At 36.2% G+C, this 27053-nt stretch overlaps 3 protein-coding genes and 1 long non-coding RNA gene across 6 annotated transcripts in view; 1 reads left to right on the plus strand and 3 right to left on the minus strand.

The window, feature by feature from the left end:
• Positions 1 to 4093: 4093 nt before the first annotated feature.
• wdr6 (WD repeat domain 6) lies at positions 4094 to 13412 on the minus strand. 3 transcript variants are annotated; one of them, XM_051116880.1, is made up of 7 exons: positions 13331 to 13412; positions 8963 to 9088; positions 5988 to 8631; positions 5550 to 5627; positions 5349 to 5465; positions 5153 to 5247; positions 4094 to 4736 (listed from the first exon to the last, which is right to left on the minus strand). In XM_051116880.1, the coding sequence occupies exons 2-7, from the start codon at positions 9057 to 9059 to the stop codon at positions 4177 to 4179; spliced, it is 3591 nt and encodes a 1196-aa protein (XP_050972837.1). In that variant the 5' UTR covers positions 9060 to 9088; positions 13331 to 13412; the 3' UTR covers positions 4094 to 4176. The 3 variants fall into 3 exon arrangements, with proteins under 3 accessions (XP_050972837.1, XP_050972836.1, XP_050972835.1); XM_051116879.1 differs by lacking the exon at positions 13331 to 13412 and adding an exon at positions 11581 to 11721; XM_051116878.1 differs by lacking the exon at positions 13331 to 13412 and adding an exon at positions 10889 to 11027.
• Positions 11236 to 20261, plus strand: LOC127169474 (uncharacterized). Its single transcript, XM_051116881.1, has 5 exons — positions 11236 to 11354; positions 12964 to 13618; positions 13702 to 13807; positions 13923 to 13984; positions 15465 to 20261. Exons 2-5 carry the CDS (start codon positions 13310 to 13312, stop codon positions 15996 to 15998), a joined length of 1011 nt encoding a protein of 336 aa, XP_050972838.1. The 5' UTR covers positions 11236 to 11354; positions 12964 to 13309; the 3' UTR covers positions 15999 to 20261.
• On the minus strand, positions 13584 to 15650 carry LOC127169475 (uncharacterized). The gene is made up of 3 exons (XR_007828250.1): positions 15514 to 15650; positions 13735 to 13872; positions 13584 to 13643 (listed from the first exon to the last, which is right to left on the minus strand). It is a non-coding gene; the product is annotated as an uncharacterized LOC127169475 (long non-coding RNA).
• Positions 20262 to 20479: 218 nt separating the features above from the next.
• Positions 20480 to 27053, minus strand: part of celsr3 (cadherin, EGF LAG seven-pass G-type receptor 3) — a 71972-nt gene continuing 65398 nt past the window's right edge. The window contains 5 exon segments of the mRNA XM_051116877.1: positions 20480 to 22069; positions 23905 to 24775; positions 25920 to 26108; positions 26223 to 26396; positions 26556 to 26647. Coding sequence (XP_050972834.1) covers positions 22042 to 22069; positions 23905 to 24775; positions 25920 to 26108; positions 26223 to 26396; positions 26556 to 26647 — 1354 coding nt within the window. The 3' untranslated portion in view covers positions 20480 to 22041.

Below are 27053 nucleotides of genomic sequence, written 5' to 3' on the forward strand. Positions count from 1 at the left end.
ACGGGGAGGTCTAGGGGGGTGTCTTGGTGGGAGCGGTTTGCGTTTTACTCTGGCACTCTGGCTATTTTTAGGTTCAGTTTTGATTTGAGGAGGTGGGGGTGGAGGATCTGGTGCTGGGATTGGCTTTGAATGGGCAAGAGGAAGGGGTGAAAGCGGAGGGGGGAAACTGGTAAAGGAGGACTCAGAGTGGGAGGAGCCTTCCCAGGGTGTCATGCTGTCAGGGGCCACAGATGAGATGGGAGGATGGCCGCGTTTTCTCGTTTCTGCCTGAGGAGTGGACAAAGAGGGCCTCGCTAAAAACAGAATAGATGAAAAAATATAAGAATCAGAATTGTATTGAAGCTTGTTTCTCCTTTAGATTAAAAAATTAGACTTTAATACTTAGCTGCAACAATATTATTTTGTAATTGGAGACTATATATCTATATTGAGTCTCATTAGTGCAACTTTCTTGCAAATGCAACTTTATATTTTATTACTGTGATTTAACTGCAACTTTATATCATTTAAACTATTTCTCATATTTCTGACTTTATATATTACAAATATATACTACCTGTCAAAAGTTTTTGAACAGAAAGTTTTTAATGTTTTTTTAAGAAGTCTTTTTAGCTCACCAAGCCTGCATTTATTTGATCCAACGTACAGCAAAAACAGTTCAATTTTGAAATATTTTTTCTATTTAAAGTAACTGTTTTCTATTTGAATATATTTTAAATTGTAATTTATTCCTGTGATTTCATAGCTGAATTTTGTTGGCATCATTACTCAACATGATCCTTCAGAAATCTGATTTGCTGATCAAAAACATTTATTAGCATTTTGAAAACAGCTGAGGAGAATTTTCTAGGTTTCTTTGATGAACTGAAAGTTCAGAAGAACAGCATTTATTTGAAATAAAAAATCTTTTGCATCATTATAAATGTCTTTATCATCACTTTTGATTAATTTAAAGCATCCTTGCTAAATAAAAGTATTAATTTCTATAAATTAAACACCACCACCCCACCCCCTGTATAATGTTACAAAAGTTTTTTTTTTTTTGTTTTTTTTTTTTTGATAAATGCTGATTTTTCTAATTCATCAAAGAATCCTGAAAAAAGTACTGCTCTGTTTTAAATATTAATAATAATAGTAATAATAAAAATCTTTCTTAAACAGCAAATCAGCATATTAGAATAATTTCTCAAGAATCATGTGACACTGAAGAGTGGTGTAATGACACTGAAAATTTAGCTTTGATGACAGAAATAAATTACATTTTAAAACATTCAAATAGTAAACAGTTATTTTAAATAATAAAATTTTATTTGATTTTTGGATCAAATAAAAGCAGGCTTACTGAGCAGAAAAGTCTTCTGTAAAAACATTACAAATCTTACTGTTCAGAAACTTTTGACTGGTAGTGTATCTTTAATTTATTTTATATTTGTGATTTTGTATCTTATAATTCAGCTATTAAATTTATATACAACTTTTTCATAATTTTACATCTTGTATTTGCACATTTTTCTCACAATTGTGACTTTCTTGGATTTGTGACTTTATATCTTCTTACTTTATAAACATAATCAGTTACATGTTTTGCTCTAGGAAACATAATCTCATTAATTTCTAAATCCCCCTTAATTAACTTTATCTCACACACATGTTCAGTTCCCATTATCCTCTCACCTAACAAGTCACATTACAAAGTCGAATGTTTGGACAATAGCAGTTAATTAATTTAGCACCTCCTAAATTTCTATTGTCTATTGATGAGCTCAGGTATCATTGTGTAGACAGGAGGAACAAAGATCAATGTAAACACACAGTTTATATGTCACATATCAGGACTGTTTAGCATTGCTTCACATGCAATGACCCCTTAAAGGGACAAAATCAAAATGAAAATTCTGTCATTAATTACTTACCCTCATGTCGTTTCAAACCCGTAAGACCTTCATTCATCTTCAGAACATAAATTAAGATTTGGATGAAATCTGAGAGCTTTCTGACCCTGCATAGACAGCAATGCAACTACCGCATTCAAGGCCCAGAAAGGTGGTAAAGACATTGTTAAAATAGTCCAGTGGTTCATATGTAAATTTTATAAGGGTGAGTAATTAACAACAAATTTTTCATTTTTGAGTGAACTATCTCTTTAAGTCTGATTCATAAAACATCTGATTTCCAGTTTAAATAAGCCAATATATGACACCTTGTCATAGAACAATGCACTTTTGATTCTATATAGACTATAAAAGTACCTGCAGCTTTACTGCTTGATGAACCAATCAGAGGGAGCCTATCCTTTGACATCACTGCATTGCCCTGTATAGTGATACCACACACATAAGTGTTCAAACAGTGTATTCTATATTGCACTGTATATTCAATCCACTTACTGTAGTTAATTTTTGTGGAACAGCCATACCTTATCTTCAGCCTCTTTTTTCTTTCGTTTTTGAGGCATCTTAGGGTTCTTCTTTCCAGATTCATCCTCTTTAAAGGCTTCTCTGAATCGTGACATCCTTTTTCCAAAAATCAGAACACACACACTGTGACTCCTTTCAAACACATCAAGTCTCACAACACACAAATTCACTTTGCTAATGCTGAAATGTTTTTTTATACTCACGTTAATTTTTTATCCTCTTCTTTTCACATTTTGTCTTCTTTTCAAATCACAGAATCAGTTTTAAAAATGAATAGATTTTTATTCCTTTTTTTACATTCTGCAAACCCAAATGGGGCTTTTCTATCTGTCTCTTCCTCACATGCTTTCTATTTCTTTCCTCTCTCGCTTTCATTCGTTCAGCTGTGGATTGAAGGGGTTGGCCATTGAGCCACTATGATGATGAACAAAAGGGAACTGGAGAAGGGGGTGAAATATTTATACTTAGTTGCACAGCCAGAGCCCCCCCTAACACACTTTGTACCCTCTCTCTCTCTCTCACTCACCCACCCACACACACCTGCTGGCCTGTAGCCCAGAAAAACACTGATACATTATACGTGCATGACTCTTCAAACCATGAGCCACTCACACACATGCACGCACAAACAGACGGAAATTCATTTTTGGCACTATTTAAAAGTTTAGACACACCAGCTCATTCTATACTTTTAGTATTTTTCATATTATAAAATAATAGTAAAGATTAAACCCATTATGCTAACCATTAAACCCATAATGGTAACACACTGAACCGTGTTAAAATACTACAATATATACACATATATATATATATATATATATATATTAGTGTAATTGATTAGTCGAAAAAAGTTCAAGTTTACATAATATTTATATAATGTGTGTGTACTGTGTATATACTACACAGTACACACACACATATACATGTACACTATATATATATATATATATATATATATATATTTTTATACACATAAATATGCAAAGTACACACACATTATGTAAACAAACTTTTATTTTGGATGCAATTAACCGATTTGACAGCGAATAAATAAATAGGCTTTTTTCATTAAATTGGCTTTTATTTTGATATTTTAATTTTTATTTTGTCATTTTTATGTTCTTTTGTCATTTGTATTAGTTATTTTATATAGCTTTACTTTTTTATTTCAGTTTAAGCTTTTAATACTTTTAATTTTTCTATTTTTTCCCCAATATTTTAATTTATATCAACATTATTATATATACTAGCCTATCAAAAAGCATACATATATATACACACATTGTATTCTTTTATGCCAAAAATCATTAGGATATTAAGTAAAGATCATGTTCCATTAAGATATTTTGTAGATTTCCTATCATAAATATATCAAAACTTAATTTTTGATTAATAATATGCATTGCTAAGAACTTTTCCTCAATATTTAGATTTTTTTTTGCACCCTCAGACTCCAGATTTTCAAATAGTTGTACAGTATCTCGGTTAAATATCATCCTATCCTAACAAACCATACACCAATGGAAAGCTTTCAGGTGATGTATAAAACTCAATTTCAAAAAATTGACCCTTACGACTGGTTTTGTGGTCCAGGGTCACATAAAATAAAAATAAAATAAACATAAAAATGTCTTCGCCAGATGTTTTACCTGACACAGTAAAAACATTATATATTAGAAAAAGATCTTTATTTGAAAAACTCAAACTTTGCAATCAAAAATCTTTGCCGTCTTAATTTATAAATCACAAATTAAAGTCAGTGTTTTATCCTTGAAACATGATGTGGAAATATTACTTTCTTTCTCTCCTCTTCTTTTACTGTCCTCTTAACAGTTTCATTCAGTTCATCCATCTCTCTTTCCGTTAACTGAAACAACTGTAGGCCCTGCCCACAAACAACCACCCAGGCCCCTCCCTCTTGTCCAAGCCATGCCCACAACCCTGCTGCATCTGCAGTGTGTGAGAACAGCACCTTCAGTGGGCGGAGTCCGTCACTGTTCACACTCCACAAACACAAGCGCTGGTCCGGTGAGGTGGACAACAGTAGGGTGGGGTTTAGTAAGCATAACCCTGTGAGAGGGGAAGAGTGTGCCAGGGGCACCGACCAATGAGCAAGGAGTTGTAGAGACGGACCTCCATTCTTTTGCTCTTTCTGATCTATCTTAATATGCAGTAGAGACAGCTGTCCATCATCTCCACCACTGGCCAATGAGATAACACTTTCCTCCATTTGCCTCATCTCTCTCCTAGGTGATAAGGCGAGCGTATTGACTCCACTTTGATGGACAGGCATGGAAAAGAACGGGGCTGATGGACCTGAAGCACAGACAGGATAAATTGTTATTAGCATAAACATTTTACAGTTCTATATCCAGATTCAAGCCTGATGGCACCCAAAACTGCAGGTTCTGGCATGGATTCAGTCAGTTTTTGTCTTGGGTTTGTAATCAAATAAAAATGATAAAATTTTTGAGTCAAAGCAAATGCAGTGTCATTTTTGGACCTTGGTCACTACATATTATTAATAAACACATTTTCGGCAACAGGTCTAGAACAAGATGTTTTCATTTCTGAGGGAACAATCCCTTTTAACAAATGCAAACAAATAACATAAAACATTTAGGTTCTTCTTAACTACAGCATAACAAGCACACATTTGCACAAACATAAAAAAAATCGCGTCATTTAAAAAAACCTCAAGTGTTTATGTGTATGGTGTATGTATGACTCACCCTGCCAGCTGACACTAGCCTTACTGTTCAAAACTGCTGTTAAATCCCACACAGATATACAACCATCTGTAGTGGCACTGAATAGCAACAAAAGCCTAAGACAGAAAGAGGACAAAGGAAAATAAGTCTAAGAAATTACATTTTAAAATATGGAACAAAAGTTTGATAAATGCATAAAAGCATAAACGTGGCTTACTTTCTATCCTGGGACTCCTCCAGCTCGTAGGTGGCGACGCTGAGCACACACCTCTGATGATAAAAACACTCCCAAAGCATGTCAACACTCTTACTGCTCTCATTCACTCTGAAAAGCCTACAAATGAAAACACACAGTCATACGTTAATCGTATAATGTAAAAACTTGAAACACATTTTTCACCATCTCAAACCAAGTTACCTTACTGCACCATCACTACAGCCCAGAGCCAGCAGGACACTATCAGTCCCATTATGCACCACAGCCATAGACATGTACCTGCAAACATGAGAAAGCATTTGCACAATAAACCCATAATCTCTCTGTTAGAAAAGCAGAGTTACAATGGGACGGGGGTACATTGTATTGTCCGCCCTCTGGTGGTTAGAGATCTTCAAAACAGCTACACCCAACCATCGAACAACATTGGACCCAGTTGACTTTCATAGTATAGGTAAGAAAAAAACATCATTGAGAGATTTTTCGAAATATCTTCTTCTGGAACTTCAAGGTAAGTAAATGATGACAGAATTTTCTTTTTGGGTGAACAATCCCTTTAAGATACTAAAAATGACTTTCCTGACTCTAGATCCAAATGTGTAAAGTAGAGAATATTTTAACAGATACATTCACACACACCTTGTCTCAGGGTCCATTTTGACAGTCTTGTGTCGGTTCCGCTTCCGCTCCCACTGTTCATCCAATCGATGGCCAGCTATTTGAGTGACCTGACAGACTGGCTGACCCTGCTGCTCATCCAAACGAATCAGGAGCTGGTAACACTGCAGCTGGGCCCGGCCACCCGCAGAGAACACCAAGGAAGAGACAGAGAAAGTATCCGTCTCCTCATCTCTCCCTTTTGTTTCTCCTCTTCTAATTGCAGCCAGAGCACGAACATTCGAGATATGGTCTGTTAGAACTGAAAGCACTTTAACAGTTCCACTCTGTGGACTGATGGCAAGTACACCTACTGTGGTATCCTCCCCTCCAGTAACAAAAACTTCCCAAAGTTCTGGCAACTGTCCAGTCTTGGACAGACTACCAAGATGACAAACGCTGCTGATGCCTCGTCCATGTAGTCCCTCTTTCAGGGTGTGTCCATTCATGTCGGTTTCTGTGGATGCTAATGAACGTGATGCCATGACAGCTCCATGCTTGATGAACACAAGGGTACCTTGTCCAAGTGTATGTGCTTGAGGATCTGCGTTGGTGTGTATTGGCCGTTTGTAGGCCCAGGATCGATGGCCGCCTCCACAGGCAACTGATAAAAGCTTCTCTTGTCTGTGAGGGTCCCATATAACGAAGTGGACTGAGTGGAAGCCAGCAATTACAAACCGAGTTTCAGCTACGCTTGCACTCTCTCGATCGATCTTCCTCTTCTCGATTCTCTCATTCAGCAACTTTCCCTGTACCTCTGATCCATCCGAGCCCAGAAACAGAACTTTCTCTAGCCACTCCATGCCTTTGCAGGCTCGTTGAACTCTACGCACCTTCAAGGCGTTTTCTTCAACGGTTAGTATTCTTACAGATCCGTCTCGACCTGTACTGTAACACAAGTTTTGATATTCACACACAGAAGTCACACCTTGCTTTCCATGGACTCCATAAAGAGTACTGATCGGAGACAAAGGACCACCATGGTCCGTTTGCTTGTTTTCAGGTTCTTGATATTTTAAGTCTGTTCTTTCTTCATTTCTTTTGTCATTCTCTTCTCTTTCAGTGTAGAGAAGGAGTGACCCTCTCCTGTCACCACAGAGGTACAACCCCTCTCTCTGTGACAAGGTAACTGCAGCAGTCAGCCAGCGTTTGGCACAGGGTGGCAGCAGGAATGGAAGAAGAGTTTCCTCTTGGATATGCAGGCCTGATTCATCCTCTATCACTTTTATTGTCCATCGGTAAACCAGTCCCTCTGAGCCGGATGCAAGAAGACACCAACTCCAGGACCCTTCAAACAGTCCCTTGACCCAAAGTACAGAGTGAACTTTACCCTCACCAGCCCTTAGCAAGACTCCCACTTCTGGTTTCCCTACAAGAAACACCTGGACACCTCCGTTCAGATTACCCACTGCACACAACCACACAATGCAGTCTGAATTATGGACTTGGATGCTTGTGATCTCCATCACACAGTAGGACTGGAATTCTGCTCCCCCTTGCCAAATGACATCCCAGGTGTCACCCTGACTAAGGCACACCTCTCCTTGATCAGTACAGACCAGAACTGTATTCGATTCACCCTCACCCACTAATCGGACCACTTTGGGACAACCCTGCCCTTTAAACCCCAGATCCAACTGAGTCTCAGTTTCCTCACTGTCTTTCTTCTCCTCTGAAACTCTCCATACTCTTATTCCACCATCTGCACCTCCAGTAGCCATCCATCCCTCCTCACATTCTATACTTCCCTCACTGACAGCCAGAGCCCTCACTCCACCTGACCTATGCCCTCTCAATGTACGTCCCACCTTTCCTTCACCTCCCCATTCCCAGAGCAAGCACGCGCCATCTTCTCCTGCACTGAATACGCGGTTTTCCGCAAGCCTGACACAGAAGACCCGTGCCTGGTGCCCATAAAGCACCCGAAGACATGTTGGCGATTCCTCTCCACAACCTGCATCTCCACCTAGCGTGCCGACGCTCCACAATCGAACACTGCGGTCATCTGAAGCAGATGCCAGCCACCCAGATTTCTGAAGGTAGCAAAGGCTGAAAATGACTCCACTATGGCCCAGCAGACGTCTCTCCACCTGGGACTGGCCATCAGGTTTGGTCCCCGTGGGCCTCCACAGCACAAGCTGATTGAAAACAGTCCCACCAACCAGCACTAAAGAGTCCCAATTTGGACCAACCATAAGTGCTGAGTAGAGAAGACAGGTCTCTATGCAAGAGTAGAAGGATAGAACGTTACCAGATTTTGCATCTAGGAGGAGCACGGCATTGTGAGCCAAAGATACGCCTAACAGTGGGTGTGGTTGTCCTTTCAGCCAATGAATGTCCAGCACCCAGTCTTGAAGCTCCAATAGAGGGCCAACGAGCTCTAGGCATCGTCCTCCAGTATTGAAGCTGACGAGCCGAACTCCTTTTCCTCCAAAAATAATGATGTCCTCCTTGTTGTTATTCAAAGAACTTTCAGATGAGATTACGTTGTTGAACTGGCTTTCTCCAAACAGATGTTTTCTACTAGGTCGAATCCCATGGATACGGTAATTGTGGAGAACATCTAAAGATGCACATTCTTTAGGAGATGCCTGAAGACTGTACACAGAGAGGATTGGTCCCTCACCTACAAAATGACACAATTAACAGTAAAGAATTTATTAAATGAATATGAATATGGAAATGTTCATAGAGATAAATACACAAATACACATTATGGATACTGAGATAAATTTACGCATTTCCCCAGCACATTTTTTTCTATTAGTAAAAGAAGGAAATTCAGCAGAGGAAGAAAACTCAGATCCTCTTTGCCAGGTTTACAGAACTTGGCCTATTTAACTCTTCCAGCAGAAAAAAAACCTCACCATGAGTCATAGCCTACATATTTGAATAAAACATGGATTTTTATTTTGATATTTTTCTACCTGTTCATTAACAGAATGAATGTCAGTCACCTGTCAGCAAGAAATCCTCCCCCAGGAATTCCAGCGCAGTCACTGGAGCAACAAGCACAGCGCTCCTCATCTCAGCAGACTCTACAGGAGATGCCATCTCAAGCGGTCTGAACAGCAGGCTGAATACTTTTAGAGCAGAACAAAAACTCTGTTATTCTCTATTGTCAAGTAAATGAAACTGACTTAAATGCATACTGTTTGCAATTGTCTAAAAAGCATACTTTGGGGAAGTTCCACTCAGAAAGACTGAAACGAATCAAAAAGTTGTGCTACAAATAATCCTTTTCTGCCAGTTTGACTGAATGAGCTATATATTTGTCTTCATGTTCTATTTTCAGACAGCAGGAGAATAACATTACACTTGCTATTTGCTGTGCATTTGTGGTCTGCTCCCCTGATTTAACAATTTAATTTACAATATATCCCGTGAATAATTCACTGGAATGCACTAAGAATCTCTCATTTTTCTCCCCAAAATCTCACATCTCTTTTCAGGTTTGTTTTCACAAAGATGCTCTAAAACGTATTGTGTCCCCATGTTACTCCAAATCCCTACGTTGCATAATATATACATACATTACCACAGTGATATTTAACATGTTTGTAATATTGCAGCAGAAATAATTGCATGAGGGTATTGCTTTTACAATTTTAAACATCCTCCTAATTTTCAATGCTGGGGTTCACAAAGGAACTGTTTGTGAGCTATTAGTTAATTAAACATTAATATGTATAATTAAAATGAATAATTTTAAAAACATTCTAATAAATAAATATATCTAATGCTGTGCACACTTGAATCATTCATATTTCTGTAATATGAAAATACAAAATAAACTAGAAAAATATTTTAGGAAAAAAAAAAAAAAATCCAACACACTACTTAAACTTGAATCACATTAGTATTGTATTTGATTAAAATATATGTTGGAAAAATACATTACATTTTTATATTGTATAATATATATATATATATGTTATATTAAAATATTTTGTGATGAAGTGTGGGGGATTTTTAATATCCACCTTTTTCTTCCCATAAGAATGGGTGAGGCCATTTGTAAATTTTATGGGGGTGGCTTCTGGTCTCATCTGCATCCAGCTATTTTTAACTGTACAAAACAGCTCATTTTGCTGCTCCATACTGCAAATTGGTGTGTCTTACCATATTTTTTTTATGTATTATCTTAATTATGAACACACTGGTTTGTATTGCAGACATTTTAGCATTTACTGCACACTATTATTCTTCTCGTTATTTTTCTATAGTGAATAATGAACCGGAAGTCTTACCTATAGGTTTTTTTCCATGTTAAAGAAAAAGGTGTATATATATTTTTTTTTCTTAATAAAAACAACAATTTAATAAAGCCTTGACTAAAAAACATAACATTTTAGTATGTTTACCTGCACGTCATTTTAATTCAACTAATATCAGAGAACCATAAACATGTAAATGGTTAAATAATTTTAATATTAACGTAAAAATCTCATTGGTACCTTCAGATAAATACTTTAGGTCAAAGAGGTTCGGCTGACAGAAAGTGTGAGAATCCCTGATCTGGATTAAGTCAATGTCATGTAAACAAAAACCATTATTTGAATAATTCAACCCAGGACTAACCTCGCCTTGTTTGAAAAATCATATTAAACTGGTAGTTGTGTTTTGGAACATTTGGTTTCTAACTTTTCTGAGTCATTTATAAAATACCGCAATGTGGTCATGACCTGCACTATATACTAATGACCAGCCTAATGTTACAAAGGACAACTACCATAAAGTCTAAGGATTTACCAACCCATTTATTGAAAGAATAAACGTCAGTCATCTGTCAACAGGACACAGCTACCATCAAATGAATTTACTGTTTGATTCTGCATGTTTCTCCTCGTAACAACAACCCTGTTAAGTTCAGTTTGACTTACGCGTCTCCTGCAGAGATCGTGTGTTTATTCTGAGAGAAAGTGAAATGTAAAAGTGCTGTATTTTCTTTCATCTTAGCTCCAGCATGTTTTGTGCTGCATGCATGTGTTGTCGCTTCCTCGTTGACACCGCGCAGCGTCCAATCGCGCTGTTCAATACTGCACAGACCGCACCACACTCGCACTCAATTGGATGAAACGAGTCCTGCGCTTTCTACTGTTAAAACGCGTTGATTTGTGCATTTTGCCTGATGCACAAACCATATGTGTTGAGTGGATCTCAAGAGAATGGTATACAAATCATATAAAATGCACAAACCAGTGAACTGCCTTTTTTTTACGCCCGGAGCGTCATTTTGCGCATGTGTCTCCAGTCTGTTGTTTAAATTTCTTACGGACCGCTTAAACCCAGGGGGTGGGGACAAAGTGTAATATTTTCGGGATAAAATCGTCAGACTGATGCTTGCATGTAAGTAGGGTTAATATAAATAACACAATATCAGTTTGTCATAATATGCTGTGTAAATGCATGAGAGGTTCATTAAGAACAGTGAGCTCTAGCTATAGTCTTAAATCGCAGCTCAGGTTCACTTCTGTATAGTGCGATGCTCGGGTTTAGCGCTGTGGCTAACGAGAACAGCTGATCCATAATAATAATATTAATAATAATAAAATGCAGCCCGTTTCACCTGCACCTGAAATATTAGGCGGATCGGTGATTTTGAAAGCTTGTTTCTTCTTTGTTCATTCTTGCATTTACTAGCGATGCGATTCCGGAACGAATTGTTGAGTCTGACCGTTGCAATGAGTCGTTCAACTAGTTCACCAAACCGGACTGAACGATTCTTTCTCGAAACGAACTGAATTAGCCGAGAACCGATGAGAGAGTTGAGGATGAAAACATTTGAAATGAACCTAGGGTTTTGGTTCATTTATTCAGTTTTATAACTAAATAACAGAACTGTTATAAATAAAATTAAAAATAGTATTTTGTTTTTAGACAGATTTATCAACATTCGCAACAGAGTTGGTGACATTAAATATAATTTATCAAATGCAACAATTACAAAACATGCAAAAGCCAAGATACAACAATGTAAATGCACAATATATTTAAATTCTAAATACGTTTTCAAAAATGTATTATTAGCTGCATAACGACTGTAAAAAAATGAAATTACAATAAACGCCTTTATCAACAAAACGTAATCGCAAAAAAATATAACAGCAATTACTACGTATTATTGACGACGTTATGATATAGAAGAATTGCTGAACTGTTTTTAATCACCGGTTCTTTGGAACGAACTGTTCAAAAGAACCGACTCTCAGAAATCAATTAATGGAGCACATGAGGCTTTCTCCCCGAAGATCAAATGTTTCATTAATTCTTCCAAGAGGAAGAACAGATATGTGACCCTGGACCACAAAACCAGTCATAAAGGTCTTTTTTTTTCTTCGAAATTGGATAGGAATTTTTTGGCCACGATACAACTATTTGAAAATCTCAAATCTGAGGGTGCAAAAAAATCAAAATACTGAGAATATCACCTTTAAATGTGTCCAAATTATGTTCTTGGCAATGTATATTACTAATAAAAAATTACATTTTGATATATTTATGGTAGAACATTTACCAAATATCTTAATGGAAAAGAAAAATCAATCATTTTGACCCATATAATGTTTTGTTGGCTTTTGCTACATATATTCCAGTGCTAATTGGCTACTGGTTTTGTGGTCCAGTGTCACATACACTCTTAAACATAAAGGTGCTTTAAAAGGTTCTTCACAGCGATGACATACAAAAACCATTTTTGGTTCCACAAAGAACCATTTAGTCAAAGGTTCATTAAAGAACCATCTCTTTTTTACCTTTTTATAATCTGAAGAACCTTCTTTCACCACTAAGAACCTTTTGTGAAACAGAAAGGTTCTTCAGATGTTAAAGGTTCTTTATGGAACCATTTAGACATAAAAAGGATCTTCTCTTGTGAAGCACCTTTATTTTTAAGAGTGTATTAGGATCCAAAAACAGCATTTTCCCTTCATTTTGCTTTTTGTCTGTTGAATTACAGACTCCACAAGTGTGGCTGGTGACCCCTTGTGCATCAGGAGGATCCCGAATACATTTTCCTCGAACACCGATGATCAAGCAGTTTACCTGTGGCATCCAGAATTTAACATATCACTGCAACTGAAACTCTGGATGTGTGCTGCACATGACGACACCAAACCAACCTCACTTTCTGTAATGCTGGAGTGTAAAACTCCAAAACTGACACTGTGATACTGCAAATGTTACCATGTAAAAGTAGACAAACTAGACTGTTCTGTTATAGATACAAATAGATTTTCTATAAATGAAGTAACAAATAGTACCTCAATAAAAGCCTTCTTACCCAGTCACACACAAATACACTCATGCTGACCACCATGACATACCGCATGCCAAACTTCACTCTGGAGCAGAAGCTTTTCCTGCTTCGGAGAATCCATGCGGTGGTGGACACAGTCCAGGACTTTCGGAAAGACACCAACACTACTGTGCACCGGAACGCTGTATGGGCGGAGCTGGCTCAGGCCTTTAATGCGGCGTTCCCTAGTCGACCCCCCAGCAGCATCGGGTCTCTGAAGACACTGTGGAAACGGCTGAAGGTGGAATGTCGTGTAGCGCTGCAGAAGCGACAGGAACAGCAGGCAGCTGGGCTTCCTGTGTCTGCCCTCACTCAGGTAAATTGAGGTCTTTCTTTTGTGCCTATAATTCAGTTATATGCTTTGAAAATTCAAGTAACACACAGTGTGGTTCTTGTCAGGTGCAGAGAGAAGTGATTGCACTGGTACCAAACCTGATCTCCTGTCTGGAAGAGGTAGATGGAGATGGCAGCTACGCCTCGGTTAGGGGTGGCTCACCTGGAGCAGGTAATTAATAGTCATGTCATCTCTTTTTCAGGATGAAATACTACCACTCTTTCCAGCTGTCAGCTCTGTAATTATACAAGGAAGGAGATTAATTGAGTCATTCTCTCTCTTGTAGTGATGGGGCTTTCAGGCACTAATGGGAGTGAGCATGAAGATGCTGACCACAGTCAAAATGATGTAAGACTGAAATCGGCCTTAAAAGGATTACTAAAGTACCTCTTGAGCTAAACGTTTTCTTTTATATTGCAGATTTTATTACAAAAATATGATTAACTGTCTTGTGGCATGGAAAGTGTACTTGCTTGGACCATTATGTTATAATGTATAGGTTAACATTTCACATGCAGTACACATAGGAAATGTAGTTACCTTGAAACTCTGGTGAAAATGTAATATGAATATATTTATTAATTTATAAATATTATAATATTAATTTAGAATTGCATATTAATATATTTATTAATTTATAAGTATTATAATATTAATTTAGAATTGCATACTGTATATGTAACCAGGTTTTGGGTAAGATTTTTTATTTGATTTGATTTTGATTTTTTGATTAAAAAGTGTCAGTAAAGATATAATATAATTAATATAATATAATATAAAATAATATAATATAATATAAGCAGATATATAATATACATAAATACAAATATAAAGTTTTTAAAAAAGGTAATTAATTTTTATAATATTCACTGTTTCTTACACTAGGCTTATACATTTTCACCAGTTTTGCATTCACTATACCAGTCAAAAGTTTTTGAACACTAAGTTTTTAAAACGTTTTTTAAAGAATTCTCTTCTGCTCACCAAGCCTGCATTTATTTGATTCCAAGTACAACAAAAACAGTACAATTTTGAAGTATTTTTACTATCTAAAATAACTTTTTTCTATTTTAATATATTTGAAAATGTAATTTATTCCTTTTTTTGTCATTTATTCCTAATTTATTTTATTCCTGATTTCAAAGCTGAATTTTTAGCATCATTACTCCAGTGACATGTTCCTTCAGAAATCATTCTAATATTCTGATTTGTAAAAATGTATTATGTGTTTAAAACATGGTTTCTAAATAAAAATGTTCATTTCTATAATGTCTTTTAAAAAATAAATCAAATTATACTCCAAGCTTTTGAATGGTATAGTGTATAATGTTACAAAAGCTTTTTATTTCAGATAAATGCTGATCTTTGGATCTTTCTATTCATCAAAGAATCCTGAAAAAAATATACTCAGCTGTTTTAAATATTGATAATAATAATAAAAAATGTTTCTTGTACAGCAAACCAGCATATTAGAATGATTTCTGAAAGATCGTGTGACACTAAAGACTGGAGTAAAGATGCTGAAAATTTAGCTTTAACCACAGGAATAAATTACATTTTAAAATATATCTAAATAAAAAGCAGTTAGTTTAAGTAGTAAAAATATTTACTACTGCTTTTGCTGTATTTTGGATCAAATAAATGTAGGCTAAGTGAACAAAAGAGACTTTTTTTAAAAACATTAAAAATCTTACTGTTCAAAAACTTTTGACTGGTAGTGTATTTCCTGTGTTCACTACATGTACAATGCATGTATGTTATATTCTCAATATAACATGCCATTTTAAGCCTTATTACATAAATGTACCCCAATAATGAAGCTTTACAGGAAGTAGACAGCAAGGAGAACTTAGCCATTGAACTTGGATTGGTCTCACCAACTCGTCCTCCTGTTAACTCTGGGATTCCTCCTGGCTCTGCCTCCTCTCCTCTCCACTCACATTCAGTCTCTTCCAGGTCCAGCCGTCCCTCCCACATCTACTCAACCCACGCAGGAAGCACCTCAGGGCTGGGATCAGGGACAAGGGGTGCAAACTTTGATACCCCACACAGAGAGCCTGCGGTGCCTCGTGCACCTGCCGGAGGATCAGCTGAGAATTCATTAACGCTGATGGACTCTTATACCTCAGACTCAAAATGGGAGGCACGTCGACAGGAAGTGTTTGAGCTGGAGCATCAGCAAACGATGAGTCTGTTACTGCTGCAGCAGTGTGTGTGGGAGGAGAAGAGGAAAGCAGTGAGACAGAAAGAGAAGGCGGCGCGGGCCAAGAAGAGATATTATCAAGCCAAACTACGGAAGATCGGCACAGATCATCCACCTTCCAGTAGCGACAGCGAGGAAAACGATCATCTACAGGCATAAACTCAGATGTTTATGACGTCTTAGCTATGTTTGCTTTCTTTTTGAAAGTCATTTTTTATTCTAGCAATGCTGTTTATTTACAAAACAATATTTTTTTATTGTGGACTAAACTTAATTGGTGTTTAGGAATGTACCATGTGTATCATATGGAGGGGGGAATTCACTTAAGCAGGCTTTGTTTCAATAGCCGATAAAAATCTCATTTCCTTTCATGCTCTCTCTCATCAACACTGATGCTGCTGCGTTCGATTCAGTCAAATGTGGGATAGTTAAAGGGCTAGTTTGCCTGAAAATGTAAGTTTATAATTGAAACACAAAAGACAAAAAAGAAAAAAAAGTGCCGTGTTCATTTTGTTCATGCAATAGAATTGGAACAGTGTTGTTTTAGAACCCATTGACTTTCATTGTATGGAAAACAGTTTAAATATTCTAAAAATATCTGATTTTGTGTTCAGAAGAAGAAAGTAAGTCATACATGTTTACATGTTTGTAGTGACAAGAGGAGAAGTAAATGATAACAGAAATTAAAGAGAAAGTTCACCCAAAATAGAAAATTCTGTCATTAATTACTCACCCTCATGTCGTTCCAAACCCGTAAGACCCTCATTCATATTCAAACACAAATAAGATATTTTTGATGAAATCTGAGACCCTGCATAGACAGTAATGCAACCACCACGTTCCAGGCCCAGAAAGATAATAAGGACATCGTTAAAACTGTCCATGTGACATCAGTGGTTTAACCTTCATTTTATGAAGCTACGAGAATACGTTTTGCGTGCAAAGAAAACAAAAATAACAACTTTTTTTCAACAATTTCTTCTCTTTTGTCCCAAAACCCTTACAATCAGGCCAGAATTGCGCACTGAGGTGATATTTAGTCGTGATACTTGTGCTTGATGAGAAGAGGAAATGAACTGAAATGAGATTTCTAATGTTACTGTATAGCATTTTAATTTAATGCTTGTGGGTCAAACCAAGGATTGATTAAGGTTCTCCAAGGCCTCTGTTTGATGCTATTTACATTACAATGTAAACAGCATCAAACATTACATTACAAATCAGTGTGGTAAGAAATTACACTGCAAATATGAGAAAGAGCACAATGTGTGGAAAACATTTCAGAGGACACTGCCAGTCCGCAATCTATCCTTGGATCCATCACTTCTGACTGTTTTAGGACAATGTCTTCAGGACCAATCTTTTGATTCAGTTCACTGTAGCTCTTTTTATACTATGCAGGTTTTTCAGGTAAATAAGTGCTTCTTTTAAATGGACTTCCTACTCATAGAGTGGTGAATTTAGCTTCAGTGTTAAGTTCAGTGCTGTTCATTTACTTGTCTTAGTATACGGTGTTTGGGAACAGAGCCATCTGTTCTTTTTCAAAATATGAAAAATCTTAAAGATATCCACCTTTTTTCAGAATAATCCGATAATCCGCCACGATAAATTCTCTAATTTCTGTTTGGATGCTTTCTTGTTCTGTTCTCCACAGAAATCCATGTTAATAGGGGTGAAAAAAAAGGAACAACTGAATAGAGGGTTTGCACTTGTGTCACAAATTGGTCAGTTACCTGGATGCACAGCCATGTTGGCGTTACTCAGATGTAAACAACAGCATGGACTGCATGTTAATGTACTACTAAATATGTTGTTTTGCTAATTTATGCTGTCTAAACCATGGAAAATATGTGTGGAAGCTGCTAAATCATATAGAGGAGGACTTAGTAAGCAGGAAAGGGCGCAAGATTTTGACAAACTAAAGTTAACAGGTGATGAAGATACATACAAGCAGAACTAATTAAGATATTAGCCTAGTATTTCACCTACCTGACCGGAAATTATAAAAAAGAACACAAATGTTGTCAAGATTCCTGCCCGGGAAAATCCTGGTTCAGTTGTGGCCAACCACAAACGCCTTTTGTTCGTCAGACAGTCTTTTAGACTCTTCTTCCTGATTTGTTATAACTTTTGTCACTCTATAGTACTCTAAACGTTGTTCCCGGTCTGACCAATTAGTACAGCCCCAAACATGAAAGTAATTGACATTTTCAGTAGCAATAATCAAAAAAATTATGCGAGTTTCGTTCGGTACAGTGGCACTGTTTAGTTCAATGCCGCCAATATGGCCGAACGATGACTCGACGTCCTGAAAACACTCTATTAATTAAACAAACTTTTTCAATATAACCAAATATAAAAATTTTGCTGGGTTAAGCTGTACTGTTTTTTACGACTGTACTGTTTTTTTAGTGCCACCTTAAAAAAAAAATCTAAGATTACGAGATTAAACTCGTAATATTTCGAGAATAAACTCGAAATGTTACGAGAAAAAAGTCGAAATGTTTCGAGAAAAATCACAGAATTGCGAGAAACTATGGATGTGGAGGATCTGGTTAAGTCCTACTTTAGGTTAGGATTTAGCAATAAGGAAATTCTTTGTCTTTTGGCGCATCAGCACGGACTTATAATTAGTACAAGGACACTGCAGCGGTCATGTAGGAAACTTAATTTATTCAGAAGAAAAAATCAGACAGACATTGAGGAAATTGCCTCTTTTGCGACCAGTGGTCGACTCCACGGATATCGATGGTTACATCTGCGTGCTACTCAAAGAGGATATGTTGTTTCTCAAGAGACTTTAGCCGCTTTTCCACTATCGGCCCGAACCGTTCTCTTCGCTTAACCGTTCCGTTCCGTGCCGATCCGGGCCAGTCAGCACGGATACGGTTTCATTTTCCACTATGGTGCTGATAACGGAACTCTTTGGAATGTAAATACAAATGCGTTGGTCGTTGCCTTGGTAACGCAATTGTAATATAAACAGAGATATGGATGATGATCAGATATTTCTGTTTTTGGGACTTCGTTAAATAACAGAAAAAAAGGACACAACTATAAACAACGTATAAAAAAATAAAATAAACAGAAGGCGACGACAGGTATAAGGTTACCAACAAATGCTGAGGGGATGTGCATGACAACGGAGACGGACAGCGTTCTAAGAACCGTTCGGCACGACAGTGGAAAAGCGGCTTATGAGGATGATGATCAAATAAAGCAATCGATCCTGAAGGAGTTGAACACCGGCGCGCTCAGTACTTCAGCCGGGGTCCCAACGCATTGTGGCATATGGATTCATATGATAAACTCAAGCCGTACGGCATTGCAATTAATGGTTGCATTGACAGCTTCAGTCGGTTTGTGCTGTGGATGGAAGCGTACAATACATTCACGTAAAAATACGACTTTATTTTCGTAATTTTTGACTTTTTTTTTTTTCAAAATACTACGATTTTAATCTCGTATTACTACGACTTTATTCTCGTAACATTTCGACTTTATTCTCATAAGATTTCGACTTTATTCTCGTAACATTTCGACTTTATTCTCGTAACATTTCGACTTTATTCTCGTAGTTTCGAGTTTATTCTCGTAGTTTCGAGTTTATTCTCGAAATATTACGAGTTTAATCTCGTAATCTTAGATTTTATTTTTTTTTAAGGTGGCACTAAAACGCCGTCGTAGTTTTTGGCTTCCACAATAACAGCAATAAACTTAAGGAATTCCTGTTTAAGCTAAGTGTTTTGCGCACCAGCAAATATATCGGTGTCCGGCACTGTATGAGATAACGACCGTGACTTAAAGAGCCTACATTAAAATACTGTGTAAAGTAATATGTGCGCTGATCATTTCGTGGACAAAATCCTGCAAACTTCGCCTCACTATGTCCCCTCTGTTTACAATGCAGCTAACGTCGCGTCGCGTCGCGTCATTGCCCACTCATTAAACTATGACAGGTGAGTTAATGCAAAAAGACGCTCATTGCGACACTGTGAAGTGATAAAACTATGGCGCCGTGTGCATTATAAAACCATTTTCACAGCTTTAACGTTATATTATCTGCTCGGAAAATACGTTAATTTGACTAGAAACACCAGAGACCGGAAATGTAAAGCATCATTCCAGTCAGACGAGACTTGCGCGTTCAGAAAAAAAGGTGGATTAAATGGAAATGGTCATTTTCTTACCCTCATAATGTTCTAAAATCATATACGTTCTATGTTGCGAGAAATAAAGTCATACAGGTTTGAAACAACATGAGGGTGAGTAAAAGATGATTTCAAATGTAGACTGTAAATCAGTGAAACAGAATGTTAGACTGAATTAAACTAGTGAGAACTGTAAAAGCAGATTAGATGTAATTTACATTTGATTTGACTGAAATTTAGAAAGATGTGTAATGTGATGAACAAGTTACATTTTTTAAACCACAGAAGTGTTTGTCTTGAATATTGGGGGGGAAAAAAAAACAGGAGGCATGGTAGCAATAACTCTTTTATTGACGCCCAACGGGTCTCCCTTTCATTGCCCATTGGTAGCGGATTTTTTTTCTTTACTGAAAACCCCCATAAGTAAAAGGGATACAACATGTCCCACAATAAACATGTTGAGCCATTATACATTCCCCTTTTCTCTCTCTCCCACCCAATCATTGTCTTCCACCGCTGTCTCTCTCTGATGGACAGAGGACATTTCTTTTTCCCAGAATGTATTGTGAACAGAAGAGAAGGGGACTTATCAGACAGTACATGTACAAAAGTTTCACACATAAAGCATTTGAAACAGATGAAATCTCGCTCTTATAAAAAAAATAAATAAATAAATAAATCAAAACAAAAAACTCGCATACGCTCTATAGAAACAGTCCAGCACTGATTATGATAGAGAAATGAATTTGAATAAATATTAATAAATAAAATAAATTAATTTAATGTCTGTACAAGATAAAGTTATGCAATAAACTATAAAAGCATGAATAGAAAAAGTACTGGAGCACTTTATGACAGGTAAGAGGTATAAAAGGAAGGACGTAGGGCACTCTTTTTGGCAAAATTCATGGTAATACTGCAAATGACTAAAGAGATAAAGTCATATGATGAAGCATATGATGAAGCATGATTTCCCTTTTAAACTGGAGCTTGATATTTTAAGATGAGCTTACCTCAATGACCGTATTTAGCTCCTTCCTCTGAAGCACTAAGATTATTTAATACTCCACAGAGACAATAATGACTGATATTTAGATATGCGCTCTTTGTTAGAAAAGAAATCAAAGATGGATTAAATATTTCCTCCTGAATAGCTGATTTGGATCTTATGGATTATGATAAGCCTGGATATTAATTATGCTACGAAGTCTTGAATATGCTTGTAGGCTAGTCACAAATGAATAAAAGGCCTCTTGACAAAGCTGCAACAAACTTCAACACATGCTTCAATATTATTTTAGAGCAGTTTGGCCAAAAATACTCAGGCATCTCATTCAAGCATTAGTTTGTTGGAGTTTGTTGAAGAAATGTGTTTAGACCAACCTAAAGTCTTCCAATCAAGTCACTTGTCTGAAAACAATCCATTGATTGACAATCATTACGGTCCAAACATAATTACAATCACTGTCTCTGGAGTTTCCCACCAATCCCATGCTTGGGCCAATAAGTTTTGCATTTACACGGACCAATCCTGTTCTTCATAGACTCCCTCTTGTCTATCAGTGGGCGTGGCTTGTTGCATAAATACAGGTTGGAATGGAAAGACTGGAGTGGGAATGTTGTTTGGGACTGTTTTGGCTCGGAATGGGTTTGAGAATGATTTTCGATCCTACCCACTTAAACACATATCCACACAATCTTCAAAAACATCACTAGAGATTTTTCTTTGATCTTTGATGAAAAAGATACAAAACGTATAAAAATGTTCTGTACAGTTTTTTCTCTCTCTCGCTCTCTCTGTGTCTCTGAGCAGTCGTCTCAGCTGTTGGTCTGAAATCTGAGGTTTGTAGTTTGGATACATGAAAATCGTAGAAATCATCACCTTCTCTGGTTTGATTTCCTGTCTGTTCTCAGGAGGGTGATATCTCAAGCCCTTGATGAACATCTTCACTCTTATGTCCTACACAGGAGTCCTGATTGCTCCGGTTGGCTATGTCCTGTGATTCTTGAGCCCATCTGCAGAGGTGCATTATGGGGCTGCGAAGGAATCATCAAGATTGTCCATCAGTTCTGTTAACTCTGCAACGAGAAAAACGAAAAGACAGAACAGGAAAATTAATAATTAGCAGTCTTAGCTCACTTAGTGCTCTGGGTGAGATATATATTTATACACATTTATATCTTTCATTTGTATATTTAGATTGCTTCTTTATATCATCTTGATTACTTTTAAAAAAGAAACAGAAAAGAAAAGAAAAAACTAAAACAAAAATTGTCATTTTCATTTAAGTAATAATATTATTTAATAATAATAATAATAATAATAATATATCAAATTATACACACACATACAATTAATACATTAATTAATAAAATTAATTTATTCATATTTTGGAATTTTTTAAATAATTTATAACAATTTTCATGTTGATCAAAAAATTAAAAACAAAGAAATACAGTGTTATTATTTATATTACTATTATTATTATTAATAATTAATAGTATTTTAATATAAAATGAATAAAATACTATTTTAAAAAAATGTTTAACTCTTTTACACCCACACACATATTTTATATTTTCTAATTTCTATATTTATGTTGTTTATGATGTTTTTATTTTTAATAGCAAATATTCATGTCGATCACTTGTAAAAAAAAATATATATAAGTATATATATATATATATACACACACACACACAACTACAGTTATTATTGTATTATAGAATTATTTTTATTGTTGTTGTAAACCACACAAAATAATTTATTAATTAGAAATCATAATTAATTAATTAATTCATTCTTTCATTTGGATTGTTTTTTTTATATATATATATTTTATAACCAGTTTCATACTGACAAAAAATTTGTATTATTTATATAATTAATTATTAGTATTATTTTAATTAAAACTAATAAAATAATATACATTTTAAATATTTGAATAATTCTATACCCACACACACTTATATTTTCTAATTTATATATTTATATTCTTTAGGATGTTTTTTATTTTTAATAGCAATTTTCATGTTGATCACTTGTAAAATAAATAAATAAATAAAAAGCTAAAAAGTATTATTTTTATTGTAGTTGTAAACCACATAAAAGTTAATTAATTAGAAATCACGATTAATTAATTGATTCAATCATATGTTTGAAATGTTTTTTTTAATATTTTGTAACAATTTTCATGTTGATCAAAAAATACAAAAAATTAAAAACAAAAATACATTATTTATATAATTATTAAATAGTATTATTTTAATTAAAAACTGATAAAATAATATATATTTAATTATATTCATAATTTATACCCACACATACACTTATATTTTCTAATTTATATATTTATATTTTTAGGATGTCTTTATTTTCAAAATTTAAAAAAAAAATACATTAAAAAGTAAAAAATTATATATTTTTATTGTTTTTGTACACCACACAAAATTTGCTACTGATCATGATTAACTAACTAGAAATCACAATTCATGTGTTTGGAATGTCATATTTTATTTAATTTTCATGTTGAAAAAAAGTATTATTATTTATATAATTATTAATTAGTATTATTTTAATACAAAACTAATAATAATAATAATAATAATAATAATTTTAACATTTTTAAAATAATTTTATACCCACAAACACTTATATTTTCTAATTTATATATATATATATATATTATTTAGGTTTTTAATAGCACTTTTCATGTTGATCACAAATATAAAAATTAAAATTAAAAAGTATTATTATTATTGTAGCTGTAAACCACACAATATTTGCAACTGATCACCATGCATTTTGTTGTATGGAAAAGAGCAGCTTTGACATTGTGTAACTGAACAGAACCAAGGATGACAATGAAACAAACAAGGACTACAAATGGAGACAAAACAGGGGCTGGACTTACTCAGAGTCAGGTGACACTTCAGAGACGCTCTGAGAGGTTGCAGAGAGAGGAGGCGGGGAAGGGGAGGGGCCTGCTGAGGCAGAGACAGGGTTAGGGGGCGGGGTTAAGACAGAGGAGCTGAAGGAGGCGAGTATGGAGGAGAGGATATCCAGGTGTTCACTAGAGGGCGGGCGACTGGACGGAGCTCCTGGTGCAGCTGCAGATGGTGGGTACCTACATGGGGGGGCGGAGTCTAGGCGGCCACGCCGAGAGGGAAGGGTTTCCTGGGGTTCCTCTGTGATTGGTGGAGGGGGTGAGGAGGGTGGGTGTGGCTCAGGATGTGAGAGCTGTCGGGGTGGCAGGGTTCTCAGCCACTCCCTGCAGGGCTGCGCGCCGTTAGATTCCAACTGCTCCCTGGACCGACTGCTCATTAGAGCCCCTCCGAGGTGCTCCCGAGAGGCCTGTTGCCTTGTTAGAGTGTTAAGCTGCGTTCTCGAACCGCTTAATGATCCCTCTGCTCCCATTAAACCCACTATGCCACCCCTTCCCACCAAATCTTCCCTGGAGGCATGGATGCTGTGAACAGGGCCAAGCCTCTCTCTCGACCCACCCAGGTGTTCGGCACCAAGCTCGCGACGTCTTGGCAACAGGTCGAGGTTGTCACGTGAACGCTGTCGTCGCGCAAGGGAATCCAGGTGTTCGCGGGAAGAGTATCGGGAAGCGGGTTGGGACAGTGAGCCAGTACCGGAGTACATACGACCGTAGGACGCGGCTGGGACGCCTCGATGACCCAACGTGGACGTCCTGTACCAAGACATCTCGCTTGGAGCGCGCCCTACGGCAGACAGGCCCTGCAGAGCAGGAGGGCAGCCCAGACGATTCTTCAGGATTCCTGAGAAATGGATGCAAAGGGGTTTGGTATGCACAATATTAAAATCCTGCAATACATTAAAACAGCACTATTTTCATGTAAAGGCATATTTACAGTTTTATAAGTAATATGTAAATAAAATATATTCTAATAAAAATTAAATGAAAACACTATTATTTTATTAATGTATAATTTATATAAATGAAACATATAAATTAAATTAAAAATACTGTAAAACACTAAAAGCCAAAATCAATCATTTTAAATTATTAGAATCATTTACAATTATATATATATATATATATATATATATTAAAAATACTGTAAAATACTAAAACGCAAAACAATAAATTATTACAATTATTTGCAATTATTTTATTAATATATATCTTAATAAAAATTAATGAAAACAATTATTTTATTAATAATAAAAAATAAAATAAACATCCAAAAACAATTATTTAAAAAGTGAATTTATGTTAATTTACAGTATGAAAAATGGATATTGAGATTTGCAACTGATTACGTTTAAAAGTATTAATACATTTTAAATTATAACTTTAAGTGTTAGATGATGGAAAGGTAATCTAAAAATAAAAATAAGGAAAATAAGTCTTAAAAAAAAATCTAATATTTAATATCAGACAGTCTTATTTTAGTATCACTGATACTATTAATAATTTGAATTAGTTTTTATTTTTATATTTCCTGTTTCTATTTTAATTTTAGTTAAAGTTCTGTTATTAATGTCGCTCCAAACCCATAAGATCTCTGTTCATCTTCAGAACACAAATTAAGATATTTTTTATGAAATCCGAGCACTTTCTGCAACGGTACTACCACATTTGAGGCCCAGAAAGGTAGTAAGGACGTTGATAAAATAGTCCATGTGAAATCAGTGGTTCAACTGTAATATACGATATTTTTAATGAAATCTGACACAGAAAGCTCTTGGATTTCCTCAAAAATATCTTAATTTGTGTTTCAAAGATAGACGAAGGTCTGGGTTTGGAACGACATGAGGGTGAGTAATTAAAGACAGAATTTTAATATGGCAGAAGTCATCTAAATGCAAAAACAGAAGGAATAAGCTTGCACAATTAAATATCATAATGATCATTATTGACCAATATTGGATAACGTTTTAAATGAATGTGTGCCTCACCCTTGCGGTGTCTGTGTGTGAGTCCGTTCTCATCTCCGCTGGTCAGCGCTGCGTCTGGCTGGTTGTTATTAGCTGCGTCCTTGCTGTAGTCACCCCCTAGGCGGCGCTCTGAGCCCCATTTCTGCAGTGAGTGTGCCTCGCAGCCTTCCAGCGCTGGCCAATAGGAGAGCAGGTCATTGCCATCCAGATCTGACGCATAAACAATTCCATACACTAACAGTTGGGTATCACAAAACTAAAGTTTCTGCACTCCTTAGGCTTCAGTACCAATGATACAGAGAACTGCAACAATAATATTAGTACCTTTTCCACCGTTGTGGCTGGGTTCTGTGAGTAAACGTTCACCATGACCGGTCCGTTTGAAGCGTCGCTGGATGCGTCCACGCAGGCGCACGTTGTCCTCGCTCTCTGATGAAGGGATAGACAAACTCCTCTCCTCTTCCAGTGAGAGATCAGAGTCTGAGTCTGAGTCCTCACCTGACAGACAGAGAAATGAATAGATAAACTAAATGACACTAATTCTGACAAGACATGGTCACAAACACTAGAATTTTACAAGAATGACTAGCAAGCAGGTAAGGAGTGTGTGTAAGTGTGAATACGTACATGCATGCAGGTTATTGTGTGTTAGTGTACCTCCGTTGCGGTGAAACATTGCCACGTCCAGGTCAGTGGCCCCTGTGTGACCAAGCGTGTGTTCTAGAGTCTGCCGTGCCAAGAGATTTTCCCTGAGAAAAGCATACGTGTCAACTTTCAGGCTTTCAGTTTGCTACATACAGATACATACTGTACACAGGTAGTCAACAAAAATGCCTACAACTTTTTAAAATGTGTTTTCACAGTTCAGCATACAAATTACAGTTGAGGTCATTTCACACATTTTTTTTTGTTTAGTTATAGTTGTTCCTGAGTCCCCTGTTTTTCCTGAACAGTTAAACTGCCTGCTGTTCTTCACAAAAATCCTTCAGGTCCCACAAATTCTTTGGATTTCCAGCATTTTGTGTATTTGAGCCCTTTCCAACAATGACAGTATGATTTTGAGATCCATCTTTTCACACTGAGGACAGCTGAGGATCTCATATGCAATTATTACAGAAGGTTCAAACACTCACTGATGCTCCTGAAGGAAAAACT

This window comes from Labeo rohita, chromosome 8, assembly GCF_022985175.1.
Source record: "Labeo rohita strain BAU-BD-2019 chromosome 8, IGBB_LRoh.1.0, whole genome shotgun sequence".
Classification (NCBI taxonomy): domain Eukaryota; kingdom Metazoa; phylum Chordata; class Actinopteri; order Cypriniformes; family Cyprinidae; genus Labeo; species Labeo rohita.